Source organism: Plectropomus leopardus, chromosome 12 (assembly GCF_026936395.1).
Source record: "Plectropomus leopardus strain MGB_pleo_1.0 chromosome 12, ASM2693639v1, whole genome shotgun sequence".
Classification (NCBI taxonomy): Eukaryota; Metazoa; Chordata; class Actinopteri; order Perciformes; family Serranidae; genus Plectropomus; species Plectropomus leopardus.
This window is the reverse complement of record NC_142187.1, coordinates 32,863,476-32,887,754: the sequence shown is the minus strand read 5'-3', so window position 1 is coordinate 32,887,754 and position 24,279 is coordinate 32,863,476. Positions and strand designations below refer to the sequence as shown.

The following is a 24,279-nucleotide window of genomic DNA, read 5'->3' as shown; positions in this document are numbered from 1 at the left end:
CGCACTGGGGACGTGCGTAGGAAGGCTATTAGGGGGTTAACTACCCGGTTAATATAATTTCGACTGTTAAAACTCGTGATAAAGGACCTGCGCTCTTTGATGTGTAATAGGAAACACCTGGCAGCTTCTGCCAAGAGAAAACATGTTTGACTCAACGTCTCTGACTGAAGATGATCGGTCCCCGAGGGCCACGGTCAGACTGCGGATGTCACTTTCAGTTCATTTTGCCTTCGGCAGGTTGACACCCAATAAGTCTTTAAAATCTGTGCAAATTGGCTTGGTTTCGTTCAAAAACATGAAAAGAAGGCGACAAGCAACTTAAGAAATGGCCCAAAAATTAGCAAGTGATAAACAGAAAAAAAGAAAGAGAAAATATCCTTGAAATAAGCAACAACAAAAAACTAATGAAGTAGTGAAAAAAAAATAATAAAAAAATAAAACAAGAATATATCCTTGAGAGAGCACTGAAAAATATATATATTCTGTAACATAATTTATATATTTAATTATATTATTATTATTAGAAATATTAAATTATAAAACTAAAATATAAATAAACAGTAAATTATTATTATTATTATTAATTTTGAAATAATTTTTTAATTAGACTTATTAATGCAGTTTTCTGGAATTTTTCCTGTATAATATCTATATATCTCTGTATATCTATATTTAATAGTATATGTTTTTATGTTTTTCCTGCTAATTTTAGGTAATTTTATTGTAACTTTTACCTTTTTTAAATTTATTTTTTGATATTACATTACATTACACAACTCTCTCTATATACATATATATTTCACAATTGCAGTTGCAACAAACTAGAACTATACAAGTTTGGCAAGTTTGGTTTTAGATGTTTTAAGACTTTTTGATGTCACCATGAATTAAATGACAATTTTGCCCAAATGTTTATTGTAACACAAAACATGACTTTTATGGTCTATTAAAAATGCAGATGATCTACTTCAAATGTTGAAGAAAACATGATATTTTATAGGCGTGGCAGAGACTCGGGTGGAACAGAGCTGGCAGTTGTTGGCGGGTTTTCTTGGTGATTTTGTGTTTCTCGTTGTGCATGTCTGTTTCCACTGCCTTGAAATCTGTCGTGCAGACTTTAAAAAACACTTTGCATTCGATATACGTGACTCTCGTGCATTGTCTTTTACCGCTTTCATCAATGCTGTGAAATCTTGGTTAAATAACATGAAATTCGACTTTGTCGCTTCCATTATCCTGATCTGCGTGACGTTAATGTGAGAGGCATTCGGTAAATCATTTTTTTAAAATGTAGATATTATTCCAATAACAACTTTGAATGCTAATGCTAAAACATACTAATAATGGTAAATGCTAAAATATTATAACATACATTGTTATTAGCTCAAGTAGATATGAATCAAAAAGTCAGTCAGCTAACTCAGTTGCTCAAATATCTGTTAAACAGCAAAATCTATGTAAACATTTGATAACATGAGCCAATATTAGCCACCAAACAGTGAGCTAATAGAAAATGTGAAGTTGACGTCACTCTTTGTTAAATTTTTTGGACAGGGGCGCGATCTTGTGAGGATCGCTCTGTTACCTGAGCCTAATCAAGACGACGACATAGATCTGTATGAACTGGCAGCCCAACGCTGCACACAAAGGCAGCAAAAATATCTGGCAAAACAAACCTATTTTTATTGAATTTAATATAAAACATCAAATATACACTTTATTACAGTTTAGTTTGAGTAAACAATAACTATATCTTAACGTGTTAATATTTAAAAAATAGCATATTGTCTCTCCAGGACAGTTTTATGTCAACAGGGCCTCAGGGAAACACATGAATCTCTTTAAGTCCATAATATGCACAAAGTGGTCATTAAACAAGGCATGCAGTAGATATTCACATTAGAAAATGGCGGCTAACATGAAACACATGCTCTTAAAAAAACTGCCGAATGAAAGCAGCGAACAGCTTTTTGGCGACAGCAGAAAACGCTGTAGTCACAGTGGGAATGAGCCGAAGGTCCTTTGGTGTCAACAGAATAACTGAAATACATAAATAAAAGACAGAAGTGGAGCACATGGCATTTCTAAACAGAAAAGCAGGAAACTCGAGCGTGAGAAAATTATTTAGAGCAATTATTTACAACACCCAATTCCAAAAAAACTGAAGCGGTGTAAAACGTAAATAAAAACACAATGCCATGATTCGCAAATCTTTTTTTGACGTATATTTAGTTTAAGACGGTACCAAGACAAGATACGTGAAAAACTGGTAAATTTTGTCTTTTTTTATGGAAATATTCACTTATTCTGAATTTGATGCCTGCAGCACATTCCAAAAAAGTTGTGACAGGGGCGTGTTTACCACTTTTCTGCTTCTCCTTTTCTTTAACAACTCTCAGTAAGTGTCTGGGAACTGAGGACACTAATTGTTGACGTTTTAAAAGTCAAATTCTGTCCCATTCATGGTTGATGTAAAACTTCAGTTGCTCAGCAGTCTGTGGTCTCCTTTGTTGTGTTATGTGCTTCATAATTCCCCTCACATTTTCAAAAGGAGACGGGTCTGGACTGCAGGCAGGCCAGTCTGTAGTCTCTGCACTCTTTTATTATAGAACCACTCTGTTGGATCATGTGCAGAATGAGTCTCATTTACCCTTTTCCCATCAAAATTAGCACGTACGCGCATGTTTTTCAAACACAGGTAAAGCCGCTAAACATAGGCGATCGACTTCATTCCCGCTGCCAGTGAACACGCCGCTGCGGCACGAGTCTGCCTTTCTGTCAGCTTTTGTGTGTGTGTTTTGTTTTGTTGGCAGGAGAACTGGTAAACAGCAGACAACAGCAGGAACAGCAGCCTTTGAAAACTTTTCAGTGGTTTCTTCTCTTTATATACTTATTCAGTCTCTTTGGTGCAGATGTTGTTGGATCAGTGTTTTAGTTGCTTAGGTGGAGGCAGACAGTTATTAATGATGGCACGTCATTGCATCTCGGTGGTTTAGGTGCTGAAATTTCTGTCTTCACTTGGGTGTTGTGTTCCCATCAGTGCCGATAAAAACCCTATAAAAACTGTTAAATCATTTGACCCAGGTTTTTGTACTCATTCTCATGGCATTAAAAAGCCAGATGTTAGCGGTTGTTATCAGATTTTTTGTGCTGTAGGAATCAGGCTATTGTCTTGCTGGAGTAACCAGGGATGTCCCTGAAAAAGAAGTCTGGATGGCAGCATATATTGCTCCAAAACCTGTATGCAGCTTTGAGCATTCAAGATGCGTTCACCTGATGTGCAAGTTACCCATGATGCCACGGGCGCTAACACTCCCACTATACCATCACAGCTGCTGGCTTTTTAACTTTGAGCTGGTTGGTCCTGTTCCACTTTAGTCTGGAGGACAAAATGTTAATAATTTCCAAAAAACAATTAGAATTTTTGTCTTGTTAGACACTTTTTTACTTCGCGTCAGTCCATGTCAGATGAGCTGAGGTCCAGACAAGTCGGCTGTGTTTTCGGATGTGGTTGAAATGTGACTCGTACTTTGCATGGTAGAGTCTTAACTTTTCCAAAGTGTTTCTGAGTCCATGTAGTAAAATTCTTTATATTATCATGTTGGCTTTTAATGCAGTGCAACCTGAGGGGTCAAAGTGATGGCCAGTGTCAGTGTGTGTTTTCAGCCTTGCCCCTTGTACGCAGAAATTTCTGAAAATTCTCTGAATCTTTGATAATATTACAGATTGTAGATGGTGAAATACAGAAATTCTTAGTAATTGTGAATTGAGAACTTTTGTTGGACTGTTTGTCAACATAGTTTTTTCACAGATTAGTGAATTGTATTTCATCCTTGCTTGTAAACAGCTGAGTCTTTTAGGAAGCGCCTTTAAAACTCAATCAGGTAACTAATTAACCTGTTTGCCAGTGAATTGTTCCAAAATGGTGTTTTTTGAGAATTTTCCTACTTTCCAAGTCTTTTGTGCTGCATCATATTTTGAGTAAGTGTGTATTTACAATTGACAATGCATTTTATCAGTTTGTACATTCAATGTCTTGACCTTATTCTGAATTCAGGTGAATATAGGTCAAAACAATCATGGCAATTTATTTTTATTTATGTTTTAGACATTGTCCTGACTTTTCTGGAATGGGGTTGTACTTCTGTCGATATCATTACACACGATTAATACTTGCATTTATATAAATACAATGGTTGATGCATAATGCTACATTTTTAAATTAAAGTCAATATTTTATTTTTTCTTACACAAAGTCAAATTAGCTGTGGGCTATAGGACAGCTTTTTTCCCCGTTGTTTCTAAACTTTATGCTAAGCTAAGCTAACAGGGTGCCGTAGATTTACAGACAGATATGAGAGTGGTATCAATAATTTTTTCTAACTCTTGTTAAGAAAGTCAAAAAGTGTCTTTTCAAAAACTAACCTCTAAAATCAAACCAATGAAACTCGTTCATCATATAAATGGATTAACATCTGGTCTGAACTGAGAACCATAAAAAAAGCAACATGGGAATGTCTTAATGTCACGCCGCCACCCAGAGGATTGACACTCCACTTCCTGTTTGGTGGCTGATCTGGTTGACTCGTCCGCGTACGCAGTCCAGTGTGAAGAACAGCGCTGTGCCATTATGAACCTTGAAGGACGCCCGCAGGCTGACACTGGCCCAGCGGCTGCCCTCCGGCATCTGACCGCCCACCTGCTGAGCCACAGGGACGGGACGCGCTCCGTCTGCCTCGCGGCCACCTGCCGACCCCTCGGGGTCACTCCGCCTCAGAAGAGTCACCTTGACCAGATTGCAAGAGTGAATGAGTTTGAGATCCAGAGCCACACTGACCGTGCCGCCCTCCCTGAAGACGAAATCCCGTCCCTGATCTGTGGATCCCTTCCCCAGCAGCCCCATCTGGGACACCTGAGCGCTGTTTTGGCGGAAGAACAGCGGCTTGTTTCGAACTGCTCCTGAGGGAAGTCCGGTGTGAGACACGGCGGCAGAAAGAGAGGAAGAGATGGCGGCGGGGACCCAAACCAAGCTGAGGACGCTGATGCCTGTCTCATCGCCAAAGAAACGTACGTTGCACTGAGCAGGAGAGAGGATTTCGAAGCCAAGCGTGTCCCCAGAGCCGACCCGAGCCGCTCCAGACAGAGACAAAGATGTGTCCCGGTAGTGGACGCCTGGTTTGAAGGTACGGCAGAGCTCAGTGCCGGTTCCGTTACGGTTGAGGTACGCCAACAGCTGGAAGCCCTCGCTCACACACGCCTGGCCCATGGAGTACAACGCCTGCTGAAATACAAAACGCACAGTGCCGCTTTCTGCAAAACGGATCCCTCGTCCGTCATGAGTCAGCCCCACCACGTAAGGGTCCGATGTGGAGGTGGTGCGGAAGACAGGGCGATAGTTTGTGTGGTAGTGTGCAGACACCATAGCCTGCGCTGTCATGGCAACAGCCCCGGTGTCATGGGAAAGCCAGAGGAGACTAAACGGCGGCGCTGATGGATCATACAGCTGCAGACCTTCACTGCTCTGGTTACAGTGGTGGCTGGCGCTCCGGAGGAAGAGGGCGATCCTGTGACCCGGGGCGACCTCTGCTACCGCGCTGGTGCTTACGCTCTGCAGCGACCTTCCCTCCTGCTGCTCGATCCTGACACCGCTGAGGTCGCGACCTTCAGAGCTGTCTGTGCTGTTCAGACGCAGACACAACTGGATGAAGCTGCGACAGCCGTGGCTCACCGACAAATTCTCATCCAGCCACACCAAGCCGTGCTGCCTGAGCACCAGGCGCCCGTCCTCAATGGACACCAGACCCGCATCGCCCCTCCCCTGGATGTGAAGCTGCACGCTGGGGAAGGCGTGAGCCAGGACGTGGCCTCTTGCGCCAGGCAGGCTCACATCTGCGGCCCAGGACAGAGAGAGGGCACTGTCGCCTGCAGCAGCAGCAGCAGCAGCAGCAGCAGGGCCGGAGCAGATGGTGTCTGTGAGGAAGGTACAAGGTGAAGCCACGGGCTCCCCGTCACACTCAGCACAGGCCTGACACTCGTCCATGTCCGGGTTGAAGAAGTAACCGTGGCCGCACATTCCCGAGGTGGCGTCTCGCTCTGTCATGCCCTGGCACCTGAATCCACCTGACGATTTAAAAGATCAGAGTTCAAATGTCAAACTGCACTGTTTCTAACCATAAACAATCAGTTAGTAGTTCAACAAATGCCTAAAAAGGAAAACTTTGAAATAAAAAAATGCAAAAAATAGACAAAAGTTCTCAGTAGTTCATGTTACCTGGAGTGTTGAGACACTTCTGTACATCTCCACACAGATCAGCTATTTCAAGGCATTCATCTCTGTCCTGTAATGATGAATTAATCAGCACTGTTAAAGCAATTCTTAGTTATAATATTTTATATCAAATATGGCTAAAGGGAGTCGCGTCTTTTAGCTCTTGTTTTAAGTTTTATTACTTTTCTGTTTTGGTGCACTTTCATGGTGTTACTACTACTACTACTACTTTCACCCCAAAAAGCTCCACAAATTGCACAATTAAAGCTGTTATAATCAAATGACATGACGTGTATGTAAAAGGTGTCCCTCGTCGTGATAAACCCACATAATAATAACTTTTAGGATCATTTATGCTCGATGTTAGATAGGTATAGGAAAACAAACAGAGCCTTCTGTCTGTACTCTGTGAACGAGTTTTGTATTTACAGCTCGTTTCTGCTGCCCCCAACTGGCCAAAAATCAGTAATTGCAGTTTTAACTATGTGACCAACATGTCACCAAAGTCCAATGATATTTATCGGCCAATTAAATTCAATCCTGATAGCTTTATTATCCTGTCTCCTGCTATTTGTGTCTTTAGTCTTTTGCTATGACATGAAAACTGTAGTTGAATATTATTAAGTGGTGAAATAGTGGAAAGTGTTTCTGCTTTAACATATAAGTCCAGTCCTGTTTATGTCCACGAGTTAAAATGTCAAAAAGTAAAAAGATGATATTGCGAACCTGGCAGATTCTGTCTGTGTGGACTGAACACTGGTCGACCAGGAAGAAGCCGGCAGGACAGATGGTACATTTCTCACAGCGAGGATATCCGCTGCTGAAGCCGCAATACTCATCAGGTCCACAGCTCCCACAAGCCAACAGGGAGCGCCCCACCTGGTGGCATCAAACACGTCACTTAACATAACAATCGGGCCAATACATCCACTAGAAGAAGCACTGTAGAGTAGCTAACCAGTTGTCAGGTATTGCAGATACAGTTTTACTTGTCCAAACCATTTAATATGTTAGATTAAATCAGACGAGATAAAGTTATTGCTTTACTTAATTATTCGAAATTCTTCTATAGTAGAGTGCATGCTTTTGCAGGAGATAATCTGTGGATATAAAAATTATTCCAAACTTAAAAGGATTTGGAGAAATAGAAGAAAAACAGGCACATAGCCTTCATGTGCTCTTAAGAAATATCGTAATGTGACGTTTACGTGATGTTTCAGGGCAGCAGAAATGACAGAAAATGTTAAAATAATGTCAACAATTGAGGATAAAAAATTATACATTCTGTTATTTTGTTCCTAGTTTCTATTTAACCTTTCATGCATGCAACTTTTCTACCCTTGTACTTACCCTTGTACTGCTGCAACGCTTGAATTTGAATTGAATTTTTGAATTAGAACAGCAGAGTGTTTGACAGCCACAGCGTTGAAACAGCCAGATATGCAGAGGTGGAAAGTGACTTCTTCAGACTTCTACAGACCACTTTGTGTTAGTTTCAGGTTTAATCAGACTTTGGATGAATTATTTAGAAACACCAGGATGCATCGCTCCGTGTCTCATCCAGCCGCTCACGCTGAGCTTTCATTATTATTACCAGGGGCAGATGTAATGTTTTAGGGGCCCGGGGCCACAAGCACATGACCTTATTTTCAGCTTTTCTCTAACTGGGAATGTTGGCAGGCTGTTGGCAGCTATGGGAGAAGTAGGCCGACTCAAAAGTTATTAATTCCTGAGGAAAATGATTAACAGCACAGAAGTTTGACAGAAGTTGAAGTCAGAGTCCTGCAGTCAGGAGAGGTCGGCCTATTATCAGCACAATGTGCTTCAATTTACCTGAAGTTTGTTTAAGATTTATATAATGCTGGAAAGTTTAATGAATATTAATAAATCATATTACAGTCCAACACACCATGGTCAAACGAAACTGTCTGTGAACTATGAAGGCAAAAACCGAAATAATCATAATTGAAGTAAAATGTTCAAGTAATCATGATATTGATTTTAGGTTTGAGGTTCGGACCTTTGCTGGGAGGACATTTTAGTAACTGGACCTAGGTCCGCCACTTGGTGATGCCTGTTCTACAGTATATTTGTCATGTTTAATTACCAAAAATAAATATTTAAATCAAATTAACCTTATGGTATCTTGATATCTCACTTGGGAGTCAAAGGGAACCTTTAAGCTTGACAGAAATAGTGATTTTATGTATATGTATATCGTGAAAAAAAATATTGTGATAAGACTTTATTCCGTATCGCCCAGCCTTATCTGCAACTATTAGTTGTAGCAAGCAAGCAAACTTTTACCTATAAAGCATGCCAGGCGAGTATACTAACACTGATAACGTTATTTTATAACACGAGTTGCCAACTTGACATTGTATGCATTAACTTTTATGTGGGAAAAAGTCAATGTTTGGTCAATGCTAAGGAGCTTTTTTATTAATTATAACTTTGATTACGCTGTATTCGTGATGCAGCTCACCTCCATCACGCTGGCCTCCATGTCCACCTTGTGCAGAGACAGAGCCTGCTGTGCTTGGTGGGTTCGAACCTGCCCGCTCATGGTCTCCATGCGACTGTCTAGCTCCCCCTGCAGGTTCTGGAAAGATGTTTGTTTGATGCTGTCCATCATTATGTTGTACTGGGCTTTAACCTGGAGGCAGAAAAACAACATTTTTGTGTTATCATGATGATGACCGTCATGCTTTGTGGATGAGTGCACAAATTAAACTGCAAAATGTGGGGTTATTTTGTGCACTGTTAGTCTGCTCCAAGCAGAAGTGGCCTGGTTTAAGATGGGTTTTGGTGCAGAACATATTTTTGTCTGATCCCCATATGCAGTAGATCCTCCACAGGGAGGTTAGCATCATCTAACAGAAGGAAACTTCTGCGGGTCAGGTGTTTTCCATCCACCAGCTGTCAGCGTCTCCCTCATCATCAGCCACAGCAGCCTTACTTGCTCCATCTGTTCGTACATCCTCCTCTGTTGCTCCAGGATTTCTCTCTGCTGGTTGACCAGCGTCCCCTGCTGCTCACTGAGGAGCCTCTGCAGCTCCCTGACCTCGTCCTGCTGGCCCCTGAGGGCCTCAACGAGCTTCTCCTGGCTCTTCGACAGCTGCAGCTGCAGCACAAGAGCGTCCTCTGAGGGTAGCTCATTAGACCCTGCGCCAAAGAAAGAATAATATCACATAGCAATTTAAGTTAGAGCTATTTTCTCACTGAGGTGGCTGCAGTTTAACCCTTTGAACCAGAACAAATTGGCTTTAATTCTTTCAAGGACATGGAAAGAAGAAAATGAGCAACTTTACAAGAAATTACCCAAAAATTAGCAAGAAATGAGCAAAACATTTACAAGAAAGACCACCTGAAAATTGCACAAAAAGGAAAAGAAAAGTAAGTTTCCCTAGTTATGTAATGATTTAATAAAATATAAATAAAAACACCTAAAAACAATAAACAAGCTAAAAAGCATATATCTGAATTTTATATATATTATATTAAAAATGTATATATAACTTTTATAACTTTCTCTCTTCATCTATAGAAAAAAAAACTATGTTTCAGGTCGTTTTATACTCACGTTTTGCCAATTTCTATCTCATTGATTTTGTTTTTTAAACAGAAATCCAGCTGATCTGCTCAGATTTTTAAGCTTTAAATGCTTGTGAAAGGAATCTTAATCTACAACTGCTACTAGTACCAGAAAACTGATGTTGGTCCTGGTTTCAAAGGGTTAAATTAGTTTATCTCTCTTTCCATTTTTTGGCTGATCACACACATGCTGATACTGACCTGGTTTCATGTCACATGTCAGCTGTATCCATGCGCCACGTTCCGACCCAAAGTCTGGAAGCTCATCCAGAAACTGCGCCGCTCTGTCTGTCACATGAACCGGCGAAGAGTGTCCTCTCCCGTCGTCTCCCGCGTGCGTACCGCAGCCGTCTCCGACACAGGGTTTGGACTTTTGGCGCATCCGGTGTGGAAGTTTACATCCAATGCCTTTGCACTCCCGCGCTGCACTGTCATCGCTCGTGGGGCGCTGGGAGCCCGTGGTCGGACAGGTCCCACCGGCGCAGCCAGGATGGAACACCTCCGCCGTGATGGTCCTCGGGTTCGTCCTCCTGGTGCCATCCGCGCCCGCTTGTTGCGCAAAGCCTCCCTGCTGAGGTTGGACGATGGTGTACGGCGCTAACGGCGCGCTCTGAGCTTGTTGATGACTGAAATGAGCATCCTGCTGGTAACCCGTGTAGACCTGTCCCTGTCTGGACTGCGCGGAGTGGTGAAACTGTCGTCGGGTCGCTGCTGCCTCCATGCGCCCCTGGCAGTGCGCTCCGACGCACGGTCTGCTCCAGTCCTGTCCTGAGTAGCAACGCGTCCCGCGGCACACCTCAGACACGCTCTCAGCTCCGCTGACTAAAGATGTTACGCAAAGTAAAAAAATAGCAGCGATACGTGCCATGTTGCAACGCTGAACGGTAAAAACGGAATCAGGCCACGTGTGAGTGGCGGCCCCTTTTGCGCATCAATCCTTCAGTCCTGATCTTGTATGATCATCTCATTAAGAGAAAAAAATCCTTTAAATTAGTTATTGGTCGTACATGTAAGTGACAGTTGCTCTTGAACAAGTGGTTTCACAAACATTCAGCTTGTCTCCATCGCGCGCACCGCGGTTTCTGCCCCCGTTGCCCCTTCTGGAGATACTGTAGCTGCGTCTAGCCCACATGTGGCTCACTGCTCCTAATTGGCAACAGGCTTTGCTCCTAGTCTTAAATTAACCCCTAGCTTTCCCGGACATACCACTCTGCCGAGTCACTATTCCTATTGAAGCTGTGCATGTGGTAGATATTTGGACAATTCTGGTGTTATTTTTATGCTCACACTCCTTTGGGTCATTCATGAGTAGTTCATGAGTTACCAGAACTGCAAATGCTCCAGTGGAATTTCAGATATTTAGTTTATAGAGATTTTCACATTATTCAAAGGAAAATAGCTCTTTATTTTTCTTTTTTCTCTTTTTTTTCTTTTGCCATAATTTTTTAACAACAGGATCAGCCCTCCAGGGGTTTAACAAGCCCTGTCAGAATTAAAATCTCTGCTTTATATGGCACCAAAGCTTTGATCTCCTCTGGATTACTAGATTAGGGTGCAGTGGTGATATTTTAAAGCCAAGAAACTGCCTCTCCCTGTAGAACGTCAACTTTATTACACTATATTGGCACTCTCATTTCCCTCCCTGACCCCGCATGGCTTTGATTAAAGCTTTAACCCACATTAGAACCATTTAACCGTTTTCCCCTCTTCTCATTTTCAGGGCAAAATGAAACTCCCTCACACACACACACACACACACACACACACACACACACACACACACACACTGAACATATGCAGGTCAGTAAATCCTCCACCTCTCAGAAGCAGTTTTTTATAAACAGACACATAATGACTGAATGGAGTCGGAAACTTTGGGGTTTTATTGAGAGTTGTGCTTTTGAAGGACAGATGCACACATGCAGCAGGTGATAGCAGGGTCACATTTAGACACGGTTACTAATTTACTCACTTACAGCGAGACCACACATGATTCTGAGAGTCGCTGCTGACGTCAACTCTGTGTTTAACAGCGGTGTTGGATGAGAGAGGCCCATGAGAGTAAAAGTACAGATATCTCACCAGAAAATGACTCTGGCAGAAGTTAAAGTTACCTTTTAGAATATTACTTCAGTAAAAGTCTGAAAGTATCAGATATTTACTGTAATTGACCCTTTAATACCTGGATCAACATCAGTTTTCTTGTGCTGATTCAGATGATTTATTATTCAAAGCTTTATTAAGGACTCAGTTTTTAGAGAGGTCCATAGATAATAAGACAAGATAATATCAACAAAAAGAAAAAAAATGAAAAAGGGACATAAAAAAGAAATAGAAAGGAAATAAAAATAAAGTCATATGAAAACAGCTTTTCAAAGCCATTTTACCTCTGAATTGTCTCTGAAATTTATATTTATTTATATTTATAAAAAATAAGAAAATGTGACCAGGAAATTTCACAAAAAGAGAAAAACTACATTTATAACTCTCTTAAAATATTTAAAATTACGTTACAGAAAAAGGAAAACATTGTTGATCATTGTTTTGGTTTTTTTTTTTTTAGCACTTTCTTGTTTTTGTTTTTTTCTTTTGCTTATTTGTTTTTCACTTAACATTTTTATTTTTTTATTTTTTTTTCTCCACCATATATCTTGTCAATTCTTACAAATTTTGCGCTAATTTCTGGGCCATTTCAGTTTCTCGCCGCCCTCCCATGTTTTTTGAAAGAAATCAAGCCAATTTCTCAGGTTTCAAAGAGTTAAGTATTAGTATTATGATATTAAATGTACTTAAGTATTGAAAGTAAAAGTAAGTGTTGTTAATAAGAGAAAGCAGTCTGAATTCTGAGGATCGTGAACTTTATTTTCTTATAACATTGAAATAAAGCGTGCATTACACTTAAAGAAAAACATCTTGTTAAAACTTAAAGGGTTTAAAGAACAAAATCCATTTTTCCTATTCTTTCATTCATCCCTTCATTCCTTATTTTGCTTAGGTGAAATGTATCAGAGTAGAAGTATACACTTTATTTAGGAAATGTAGCTGAGTAAAAGTTGACAGAAATATAAAAAGTCAAAGTACAGATGCTCCTCCAAAATACTTAAGTACTTTAGCAAAGTATTATTACTCGGTTACATTAGACACGGAGGCCAGATAAAGTGTCCACAGTCACAGTCCGAGCGTCTGATGTTGTTCATGTCTTTTAGCCCTGCAGCAGTAATATAAACTGTCTGCATGACTGTTTTCACACTGTGGGATTTCACACCTTCCTTTCACCATCTGCTTTATTCAAAAATGTGCTATTATTATCTCTGTATCTTTCCACATCAACTGTGCCATCATATTCAAACTGCAGCCTTCAAAATTATCTCAAAGTGTAACCCTCAGGGACTGTTTGGTGCATTTTATGTAAATAATATTAATGTATATTATTTTTAAAAGCTTGATTTTGAAAAGTGCAATTTGTGCGCGGAGGGATACGAGTGTGTGGAATATTGAAGCGAGCCCTAAAGGGTTAATCCACAAATGAAAATGGGACTGATTGCAGGACTGTTGTATAAGACTGCATAACTTTTAGCTCAGAGTACTTTGATAACAGCTACAGAGTTTTTGTGTCCATTACGCCCAGTCTTTTCTACTTATTAATTAGGATAAATGTCTTTGTCCTGCAAGTCACTTTGTCCTATATGACAGATAAAGTATGAGCGTTTAGTCCAATAAATATGATTTTCTAATAGAACTGCAGTGCTCATTTAAAACATGGGTCATAATAATATTGTTTTCTTTTCATCAAATCTGTAGGTCGTCTCTTAGTTACATGCTGCATTACTGCAGCTGACCCGCTGAAACTCACACAGATGTTTCCACTTGTGCTAATTGATTTTCCCTCGTTAAGGCGACACTAATTTATTAGCAGAACACTTTCAGTAACATGGCCATGCAAAGTGCTCTACATCAGTCAGTTAAAGGCATTGATACAAGATGTAAAATAAACCGAGGACGCATATGAAACACCTTAAAAAAGATGTTACATTAAGTGCTGGCAAAGAAAAGAGATTTGCTGATGTCAACAAACTCCTCAAATTTCACACAAAGATGTCTAATATCCCGTCTTGACAGGTGCAACAGTACGGGGCGCCAAATGTAAAAATATGGTGACAATTTTTTAGGTGATATATTTGAAATAGTTATCTCACTGCCCTCAAATTTGGGACAAAATTAAGTAAAAAACATCAAAAAATAGCTTAAATATGTGTGACTTAAAGTAGTAAATAAATAAATAAATAAATAAATATACACATAAATGTGTGAATAAATACAGGAATAAGTAAATCTATGGAGATAAATGTATAAATAGACACAAGAATAACTAAATAAAAAAATATTAAAATAGATCAATAGAATAATAAAGTAAAAAAAATAAATATTGAAATAAATACAGAAATAACTAAATAAATTTTTAAAAAAATGAATAAAGTTGAAAATCAATCAGGATAAGAATAAAGAAATATTTTTTAATTTAAAGTGTAAAGTATGGTATTAAAGTGCAACCCGGGCCAGCATTCACCCGTTCACACACTTTCGGCCACCAAAAGTGCCGTTCACATGCACAGTGACGCACTGATGGGCGCAGTATGGCCACTCAGATCCTTGCCCAAGTTAGTGGACGACCACTTTACCTCCTGAGCCACAGCCGTCCCCGCTTATGTCCCGCACATTCCCAAAAAGTCGTGAGCGCAGGTCTAATTGGCCACATAGGTGGCAACACTTGTGGCTGTTCTACTGTTGGTTTGTAGGTGTGAGAAACAAAAACGAAGAGACCAGAACATCGTGGTCAGTAGCTGTGCAGCAGTGCATATATGCAGCATAATTAGACGTGTAAACCTCACTCTGCTTTGTGTAGTTTAATCCACTTCCTGATTTCACAGGAAACGTAGTATCTGCAGAAGCGTTCAGACAAAGTCACATGTTCTCGTGGTTACTCATAAACTGACCCCCCTGAGAAATTCACACACACTTTGTGATGCTCCCATGTGTGGAAGAGACAGACGAGGTAAGACCTGAAGACATTTATACGTGATAGATCTGCATCACTTGTAAAGTAAATCAATAAAATACAAATATGCTCATCTAAAATCAAAAACTGTTGTGTAAAATATATACTTCTCCCTTCTATTCGTCCTTTTAAGAGTTAAATAGTTGAGCAGCTACATCAGCTTTGTTTAGGACAAACACATGTCCTCCTGCCAGTGGATGGTTGTGCAACTAATTAGAAAACAGTAAGAAGCTCTCAACCACAAGAAAAGAGAAAGCATGTTGGTTTACTGTCAGCAGGCAAAGCTTTCTGATTCCTTTCATGCATATAAGTCTCAATAAATCGCTTTTTGTTCTCTGGCTTTGGCCCGTCCGCCTGCCTGTCTGTCTCCTGGCGGTTCTCCGCTTTGTTGATGTGTGAGACCACAGAGGGAGACGGCAGCAGCCATCGGACATGCCCGATGAGAGCATGGAATTCATAAACAAACGTGCTTTGATGAGCACATGCCCGGGATGACTGACTGTAAATAGGTGTACCTGTGTACGAGAGAGAGTTACGGAAACAGAAGTCAGGATCGACTTTCACATGTGTGAGGCAGAAGTCCCGAGAAGCCACAAAGGTAGAGCTCTTGATTAAAAAAGTTCACTTTCATATGGAAGCAATAGTCCACGACCATCCTCTGCACTTCCCCTTCTACCTCATCACCAGTTTAATGGATGGTCTGTTTAGCACTCAGCGTAAACACAGAGTGAGACTGAGCAGCACAGGCAGGACTGAGTACTGTATGTGTTTGTGCATATGCACATTAGTGTGCGTATACATATTTATCTGTGTATGAAGAAGAACAAGTGGTGCAGAGAGCGATAACGAGCGGGGGGCCGAGGCTCCAAATTTATGTCAAAAACACCACAGATGAGTTGGCGTATACAGGGCAGAATAAGCACTTTGCGTACCTCGAGCTGCAGCTGTAATGTGTAAAATACATCAGTGTGAAGTTAAACAAAGCCAAACACACGTCTGCTGTGGTCCAACATATTTAGAGTCACTTCTGAGAATTTATTCACTCTTCCTCAGATGATAAATATCGCTGTGTGATCCAAATCGAAAACTGTCTCAGCAAGTATTAAGAAAAATTAAAAAAAAGGTTATTAAACATATAAAACTGATGCAGCTATAATCAACATTTTTATGTTAACAATGGATCACATGACTATTTGAAAGAAGTTCCTTATAGTGATCAGCCCAAAGAGAATTGACACCTTAAGGCTGGTTTATGCTTCCACATAACACAGTGTGCCTACAATATAGCCAGCAGCCTGATGTGCACCACAACAGAAATGTAACTACACGTTGTGGTGATGCAAATCGCAACAGCTGTGATTTTGGTAGACATTTGTGACATTTGGTAGCATTGCATTTACTCCCATGCACTTCTGGCTGCTTCTTCTATGTTAACATGGAGAGAAAAACATGAGCCGGTCAGTTTCAGTCGCCCACGTTTGAGGTGCAGGCTGATTAATAGTTGTACGTGGGCTCTACACAGAGCTCGAGCCTGCGCAAGACGCCTACGCCATTGTGAGCTCTGCGATTACACCGACAGGAAAACACCAGAGGCCAGGGTTTTTCATGCCACTCTGTTGAGTTTCTTACAAGCAGCAATCTCCGAGGCTGAAAAATGAAGCCAATGCAGAAGTGCAAAAAACTGCAGTTCCTCTCATGGCCACTTGAGGCTGAATCCAAAATCCCTGTAGAGCCCCTCGTTAAAATTTTACAACAGAAAGTAACTTCTTGTGCTCTATAGCTAATTTCAACAATGACAATTGGTGTTGGGGTGGGATTTTTATATGAGTCACCTGTTTAAATGCTTCAGAGGCTAAAAGTTTGGCCCTTTTGAGTGCCGTCCAGACAAGCGCTCCCATAACGACAACATTACTTAGTTGGCTTAACCCTAGATTCACAGAGCATAGGCAGAGCTGTAGCGGTCGCTGTTTCAGTGTTTATGTGGGGTGGGGATTTTGTGTTTGTGTATCTTTTTTAAATCTTTTTAATCTTTCTTTTTTTTCCGATTTCATTTTTTATAGTCAGAGTTTAATTTCCATCTTAGGTCCCATGGCAGGTTAATGTTAAATACATAAAAACTAAATTCTGTGCCCCAGGGTCCATGAACACATCGCAGGCAAAACTCATCATGAGATACTTTTCACCCCTCAGCAGCAGTTTTAGTTGTGGTGTGGATGATTTATCAGTTGATCCGGTCAGAGTAGAGTGAGTGAGAGCAAACTTTTAGGCCCGGCGTAATGAACAGTTGAGTTTAACTCTGAATGAACCTAGTGTTCTGCTGCTCCATCTGTGCCAACAGCATGCTCTGCGCTCTGAGAGTGTGGTGCAATGAACAACAGCACGGTCTGCTACAAGTAAATGAATGTGTGGGAAGCCCTGTTACTGGAGTCATAGCGTTTGCTACCTCAGTAGGCAGCTGTTTTTTGAAAAACAAAACAAAACCTCAGAATCAAATGGTAGACAGCCACAGTTAGAAACTAGCTGCTTTTCTTTTTTCTCATCTGTTTGCTATATTTTTCAGTCATTTTCATTTAAATATTTAATATTATTCTCCTATCTTATGTTTGTAGAGTTTTGGTTATTTTGGTGTCACTGTAACCTGTAGGTTTTGCCACGACTGTTGCCTTTATTTCTGTTATGATCTCTCTTTGGGGGCGGGAGGGCAAGGGGAAAAAAATGGAAGAATGCTTGGGTGCTCTGTGATTTGCATTATTCTTCCAATAACAATACTTTAAAAAGAAATAAGCTGCTGAACAGAGTTGAGCACTTAGCTACTAAACAACTACATGTTTCCCTCAAGAGTTGGTGGAGACCAAAAACAGAGCCAAAAGAGGAGTAAATATTGGGCGTGCAATTTCCAGATGACCAGAATCACAACTCCAAATGAAAGCTAATGTTTCCTTATGTTAGTTAGATGTGTTAATAAACACCTCTTTGCCGACATGTTTGCCACATTAAATTATAATCTGTAATAAAATATGAGTTATGTGTTTATGTGTCCCAAGTGGCCAAAAAGTCAGTCAATGCAGGTTTAACAAGACACGAGGCTTGGCTTTACAGACTGAAACATGCATAAAACTGACAGCTTAAATATGTATTTAATTGCATTCGGGGTCACGGGTTGTTGGAGCCGTTTCCAGCATCCACTGAGCGCTCAGATATGTGAAGAGGACCGCGGTTAATGGATCACAGAATTAAGCTGTGCAACGTAACATAACAACTTAATGAGATACAGGAAAAAAAGGCCAGAGGCGACATGTTTTTAGCACATGAAGAAAGAATGCATGAACATGTGTCAAATTGTTAAGATGGTTACAGTCAAGTTATATCTAGTTGCACCATACAAACAAAAAATGCAAATGTGTTTATGAATTATCTGCACAAAATGCACAGAAAGAAATTATTACGACCAGAAAATACTGCAAACAAATACCATATTATGAGTTTAAATGTCAGAGTTTATATCAGCGAGGCAGTCTGTCGACCATGTGTGCTTCCAGGTATTTTGTTGTTGCAGGACGGCAACATGTCCATCTTGGACGTGCTACTGTCTGCATCCCATAGGAGTTATCAGAATAAACGTGAAGTGATATGTTAACCCTTTGAAACCTGGACAAATGGCTTTATTTTTTCAATATAATGAGAAGAAGGCAATGAGCAACTTAAAAGGAAATGATCCAAAAATTGCAAGAAATTGGTAGAAAATTACCAGGAAATTTGCACACAGAAAAAGAAAAAAGAAAAGAAAGGAAAGTTAAAAAACGGGAAAAATTATAATAATTTTAAATATATAATTAGAATAATTAGACATTTAATTCTCTGGAATTTTTTCCTCTAGCTTTTTTGAAATTTCTTGCAATTTGCAGGACACTTCTTGCCAAGTTGCTCATCACCTTTTCCCCCCGTCTTTTTTTCAAAGATTTAAAGACTTGTGAAAGGCATCTAAATGCAGCACACAAAAAGTGACGCTGATCCAGATTTCAAAGGGTTAACATGCAAACAAGAAGCATGTGAAAGTTCTTGCTGTATGTATATCTTGCAACCACTGCCGCCTCCACGTTTGCTGTTTCCTCCTTATATGTTCTGCTTCTTGTTTCTGTGCATGCTGCTGTGGCTTTACATTATAGAGATATTTATTGTTAATGATAACCGCACATAGCAACAGTCTCAAAGAGTTGGCACAAGGCACAGAGCTCATTCTTCAGTTTGGTTTTTAAGCCGCTCCACATGCGAGATGCATTTTCGACCCTAAAGCTGGCTATTTGCCGCCTCCATATGGACAAACCCTGACGCTGAGTACCACAAAGTGCTGCCTGATGAAAATCTTTGATCTCGGTGAAACCCTGTTTTCAGAAATGATCAATTTTTAGTGCAAAGAATGTGACATACATGGGCTTGAGCTGTCACCCGTAATACACAGATTATTCAGTGATTAGGCTCCTGCAGAAGAAATTTCAATTGTCTTAAATGTATATTTTCTGCAGGTCATTTTCTCAGTTTTGGGACATTTCATGTCAAGCTGCTGATTGTTTTTTTTCCATGGTTTCTGAAAGAAACTAAACCATGATTTTAGGGTTCAGCGGTTAAAACGCTTGTAAAAGGCGTACACAGTATGGCGATGCAGGTTTCAGGGGGTTGAGCTATCCTAATGAAATTAAGGCATAAAAAGCAAAACAAAAACAAAACGAAATGAAAGTAGCAGTTTATTTTGAATTCTGTATCCTCAAATGTGGAGCCAAATGATGCAGATTTTAAATCATGTTCAGAGAGGTTTGTTTGCTCTCTCCACCTGTGACATATTTAGCAGAATTCGGCGAATTTAGCCCTGCGTTCTCCAGCCACATCCTTCCACAGTTTATACAGTATGTGCTTCATTTGTCTGCTGGATGGCCATAAAAACAGCTAGTGCGACTTCACAGCCAGAGCAACATGGAAACTATTTCAACCTGCCACACACGCTGCGGTGACATTTTGTGGAGACGTTGCATTACAGTGGCGGCGACTTTAAACGTATTTAGAAACAGAGATTGGATTTCTGTGGAGTGATTAAGCGCTCTTTACATATTGTTTATCTGTTTTAACAGTTGTGACAGACATGTCCAAACTGTGTATTTTTGCATGCAAGTGTCCAAGAGTGTTTGTATCCCCATACCACAAAAATGTTGTTGTGCAGGAGTTGGTGGCCTTATGCAGGTTTATCTATACAGTTTATATCCCAACTTTTTCCGTTTGCTGCATGACAAGCCATTTAAAGGGACAGTTTACCCCGAAATCAAAAATACAAATTTGTCCTCTTACCTGTGGTGCTTTTTATCAATCTACATAGTTTTGGTGTGAGCTGCAGACTCAGAATGACATAAAACAACCACAGGGGGATACAGAATGACTAAAAAAGGACACAAAACAACTGAAACAGACAAAAAATTACATCAAAGAGACACCCGAATGCGAGTTTGTAGTCTGTACTTCAAGTTTGTAAAAAAAATCACAATTTATTTTGGAGTACAGAAAAATAGTTTTTTTAGTTTAATTATATTAGAGACACACAGGTGTTTGTTTTGTGTCTTTGTTGTTGTTTTGCATCTTTTTGTGGGTTTGCATCTCTCTGAGGTATTTTTTTGTCGTCTTTTTTTAGATGTTCTGTGTCCTTTTTTGTCATTTTGATTTTTCTTGTGGTTGTTCTATGTTATTTTCTGGTCATTTTGAGTCTTTTTGCAGATCTTTGGCATCTCTTTGTGGTCTTTTTGCATCTCTTTGTGGTTGATTTATGCCATTTTGTAGTCATCATGTCTCCCTGTCATTTTTAATGCCATTTTGAGTTCCTCTGCAGTTGCTCTGCATCCCTTTGTGGTCATTTTGGACCTACTGGTAGGCACGTTCAGTAATCCATGTTCCTTCCGCATGGTGATACGGTTAATGGGTGTAGTTGATAAAAAGAAAATAGTTCCTACACGAAACTACTCACAAGATCTGTGGACTATCTAGAGTCACAGGGTCATGATTTCTGGACAGAGCCATTGCTGTTGAGTTTTCAAATGTTCTCTTTGGCGCTTTGAGCACCATGAGCTGAGTGCCGTCTAGTTTCTTTATATTGGGGAGCAGGCAGACATTTCCACAACTGATATCTTCACTCGGCAACTCACACCAAAACAACAGAGTGACAAATAACACTCCGGTAATAGGAGAAATATGTATTTCTGATTTTAGTGAACTGTCCCTGTAAGCACTGGTGCTAGTAGAAGCTGAATTTTAACTGAACTGAGATTATTCAACATTTTTCAGTTCCTGCTGCTGCTGCTGTAATCGACTCTACATTGTGTTTTAACTCTGTGCTGCTGCTAAAATCTAAAATGTTTTGTTCTGTTATCTCAGATGGACGACATAGACGCCATGTTCAGTGACCTGCTTGGAGAGATGGATCATCTCTCTCAGGTGAGTTGTGCAGGACCAACATTGTACAGTGCTCACTGTGATGATGCTAACATGCTGGGGCCGAATTTATTAAGCTTCCTCGAACAAAGACTTCTGCCGTCTGAGAATTACAAAGAATACAAAGTCTTCAAAGAATTTCCTCTTACAATTAAAACGAGTTCCTGGTAAAGATAAAAGTTATTGACAAAGCATGTTTATCCGTCTTTGAAACTGAACAAGTTGGCCTTATTTCTCTTTCTTTTTTAGCAACATTAGAAGAAGGTGATCAGCAGCTTTACTAGAAATGATTAAAAAAAAAATTAAGTTACAAGACAATTTCCTGAAAATTTGCATTAAAGAAAAGTTTTTTTAAAAAAGAAAATGACCTGGAAAAAAAGTGATAAATTAAAATATTAATATGTTTCTGTACAATATTAAATGAATTTAAGTAGTTATTTTTGTAAAAAAAAAAATTAAATTATTTTTTTGATAATTTTCTCTCATTTTTTAAGTCATTTTTGGACACCTTTTACTAATTTCTTGCAATTTGCAGGACATCCCTACCAAGTTTCTCATTGCCTTTTTTCATTGTTTTCAAAAGGAATCAAACAGTTTTCTTGGGATTTAAAGGTTTAAATGCTTGTGAAAGGCATCTCAATGCAGCACAAGGAAACTGACGTCGATTCAGGTTTCAAAGGGTTAAGAGAGCTCCTAAGGTGCAGGAGAAAAAGATGGACAGATAAAGAAGGAGGGGGAATAAAGGACAGTGAGTTAATGAATAGTGTGCACGGATGATGTTTGTGGTTGATCAGAGATGCGCTCACATTTCCCGCCCAACGCTACAATGCCAGAAATAAAGTGATCACAACACGAAGATATTTGGCAACCGGAAAGATGCAACATGTGATGATTTGGGTGGGTCTGTTTCAGACATCCATCAGCAGATTGATCACACAAACAATGACAATTCTTTCCGTCTCATGTGGTGACGCAGTTCATTTAACCCCATGAGGTCTGAGCAAAGTGGATTTGTTTCTTTGAAAAACATAGGGAGAAAGCAATGGGGCAACTTACCAAGATGTAACTCAAAAATTTGCAAAAAAAATTGTAAAACGTTACAAGAAAATTACCTGGAAAAAAAGGTAAAAACAAAAACAATCAAAACCTTAAAAAATGCTGAAAATTACAAAAAAAGAATTATTTTCTTCTACTAAATATGAATGCAGCAATAGTCCGGGCACTGATTGCGTTACCACAACAATGAAATGAAGACAGCATACGTCTTTCACAACAAATGTAATCTCTAGGAGACTGTTGCCGTGCTTATCACACTACATATCCCATGATATGTTAGTAAATTTAATGTGGCACTGTGAGAAATCAAACATCTTTGGTCGCATTCTTTCTCAAAACACGACCAGATGAGCTGCGGCGCTGCGCTCTGACGGTCCCGTCAGCGCTTTTGAAGTAGGTGCAGGTTACAAGACGTGAATCAGACAAATCGCTCCGTGTTTACCTCGCTAATCTGGACATTATCTGATTGCACATGGCAGTCTTTGTTTTGAAACCGGAGCATCAGACAGAAAAATGTAAGGCGACGCTGTGATGTGAAGTCATCGCATCTGGATCGGACCGTGGGCGATCGCCGCAGATTCCCCTTTAAGCACACATAAGCTGCTCATCATATCAGGTCGGGCCCGCCAAGAAAAACATTACACACTTCTAACTGATGCAATCTCGGCCCGAGGCGCAATTCATTATAGTCCGTTTTAAATCTCTATGTAAGCTAAACGAGAGCAGCCCCCAGAGTGGGATCAATCTGCAACATTACATCAGCCAAACCAGAAAAAGGATCTATATGTCACTTTGGCATGCGGCCTCCTGGAAAACCATCACAGTGACAAACACTACTCAAACACAGACTATTACCAGAGTTAGCAAGAGAAGCATTTTGATTAAAGCATTGATCCTCTCAGAGTCGCAGAAACAAAAAGGATTTAAAGTGATTCCACTCATCGCCTTGATTGGGTCCATCTCTGCTTTACTGCCTCGGAGCCACAAGACAAAAAGGAGCATTTTTTTTTTTATCCCCGACTGAAGGAGCTCGGAGGTGTCATTTAAGCAGCAGCTCCGGCATGACGACATGTGTTTTCAGACACAGCCGTCAGGGTCCAACTGCACGCTGGCGGGAATCAGTTTGCGTGCAGGTTGGCTGTCTGCCGAGCGTGTTTACAGAATATGATTGTGGAGACTTGTGTTAATAATTAAGATATAGCCGTCTGGATATTAGCTCTTTTCTTTGTGATATTCGAGTCCTGTAACCCTCCAAAACCTGAGAAAGTTGGCTTGAGTTTTTTTATTTTTAAATTTAATTTTTTTTTTTAACATGGGTAGAAAGCAGTGAGCAACAAAAGAGGAAATGCCCCCCCCCCAAAAAAAATATATATATATATCTAATAATTCAAAATATGTAAATAATTCTATATATATTCGAGGAAAAATCAAGAATGTCTCTGTTTTAAAAAAATGTGAAAAATTGATAGAAAAAGGAAATGACTTGGAAAAAAATAATATAATAATAAAACAAAAAATTTTAAATATGTATTTTAGTATATTTATACATGGGTAGAAGGCAAAAATTAGTAACAAAAAAACAAACAAACAATAAAACAAGGAAATGACTTGGGAAAAGAGCTGAAAAATTATAATAAATTTGTAAAATTATATTAATTGTGTAATGAAGTATATGTATTTTTTTCAAAAATAGAAAAAACAAACAAACATTGAAGTCCATTGAGAAGGTGCTCTGTGAGGCAGGATCAGAAACTGAAAACAGAAAACAACAGACTGAAATTAAATATAATATTATATATATAATATAATATTATATCTAATAATATTATATATAATA

At 39.7% G+C, this 24,279-nt stretch overlaps 2 protein-coding genes across 2 annotated transcripts in view; one reads left to right on the top strand and one right to left on the bottom strand.

Annotated features, from left to right (window-relative positions):
• LOC121951900 (amyloid beta A4 precursor protein-binding family B member 1-interacting protein-like) overlaps positions 1–24,279 on the top strand; it is a 52,652-nt gene that overhangs the window by 4,145 nt on the left and 24,228 nt on the right. Inside the window, exon 2 of the mRNA XM_088085860.1 lies at positions 21,330–21,389. Within this exon, the coding sequence (XP_087941986.1) occupies positions 21,330–21,389 (60 nt within the window). The remainder of the gene's footprint in view (positions 1–21,329; positions 21,390–24,279) is intronic.
• On the bottom strand, positions 1,660–10,993 carry LOC148188135 (uncharacterized). Its single transcript, XM_088085856.1, has 6 exons — positions 10,064–10,993; positions 9,228–9,433; positions 8,754–8,924; positions 6,995–7,147; positions 6,272–6,338; positions 1,660–6,120 (listed from the first exon to the last, which is right to left on the bottom strand). The coding sequence occupies exons 1-6, from the start codon at positions 10,728–10,730 to the stop codon at positions 4,526–4,528; spliced, it is 2,859 nt and encodes a 952-aa protein (XP_087941982.1). The 5' UTR covers positions 10,731–10,993; the 3' UTR covers positions 1,660–4,525.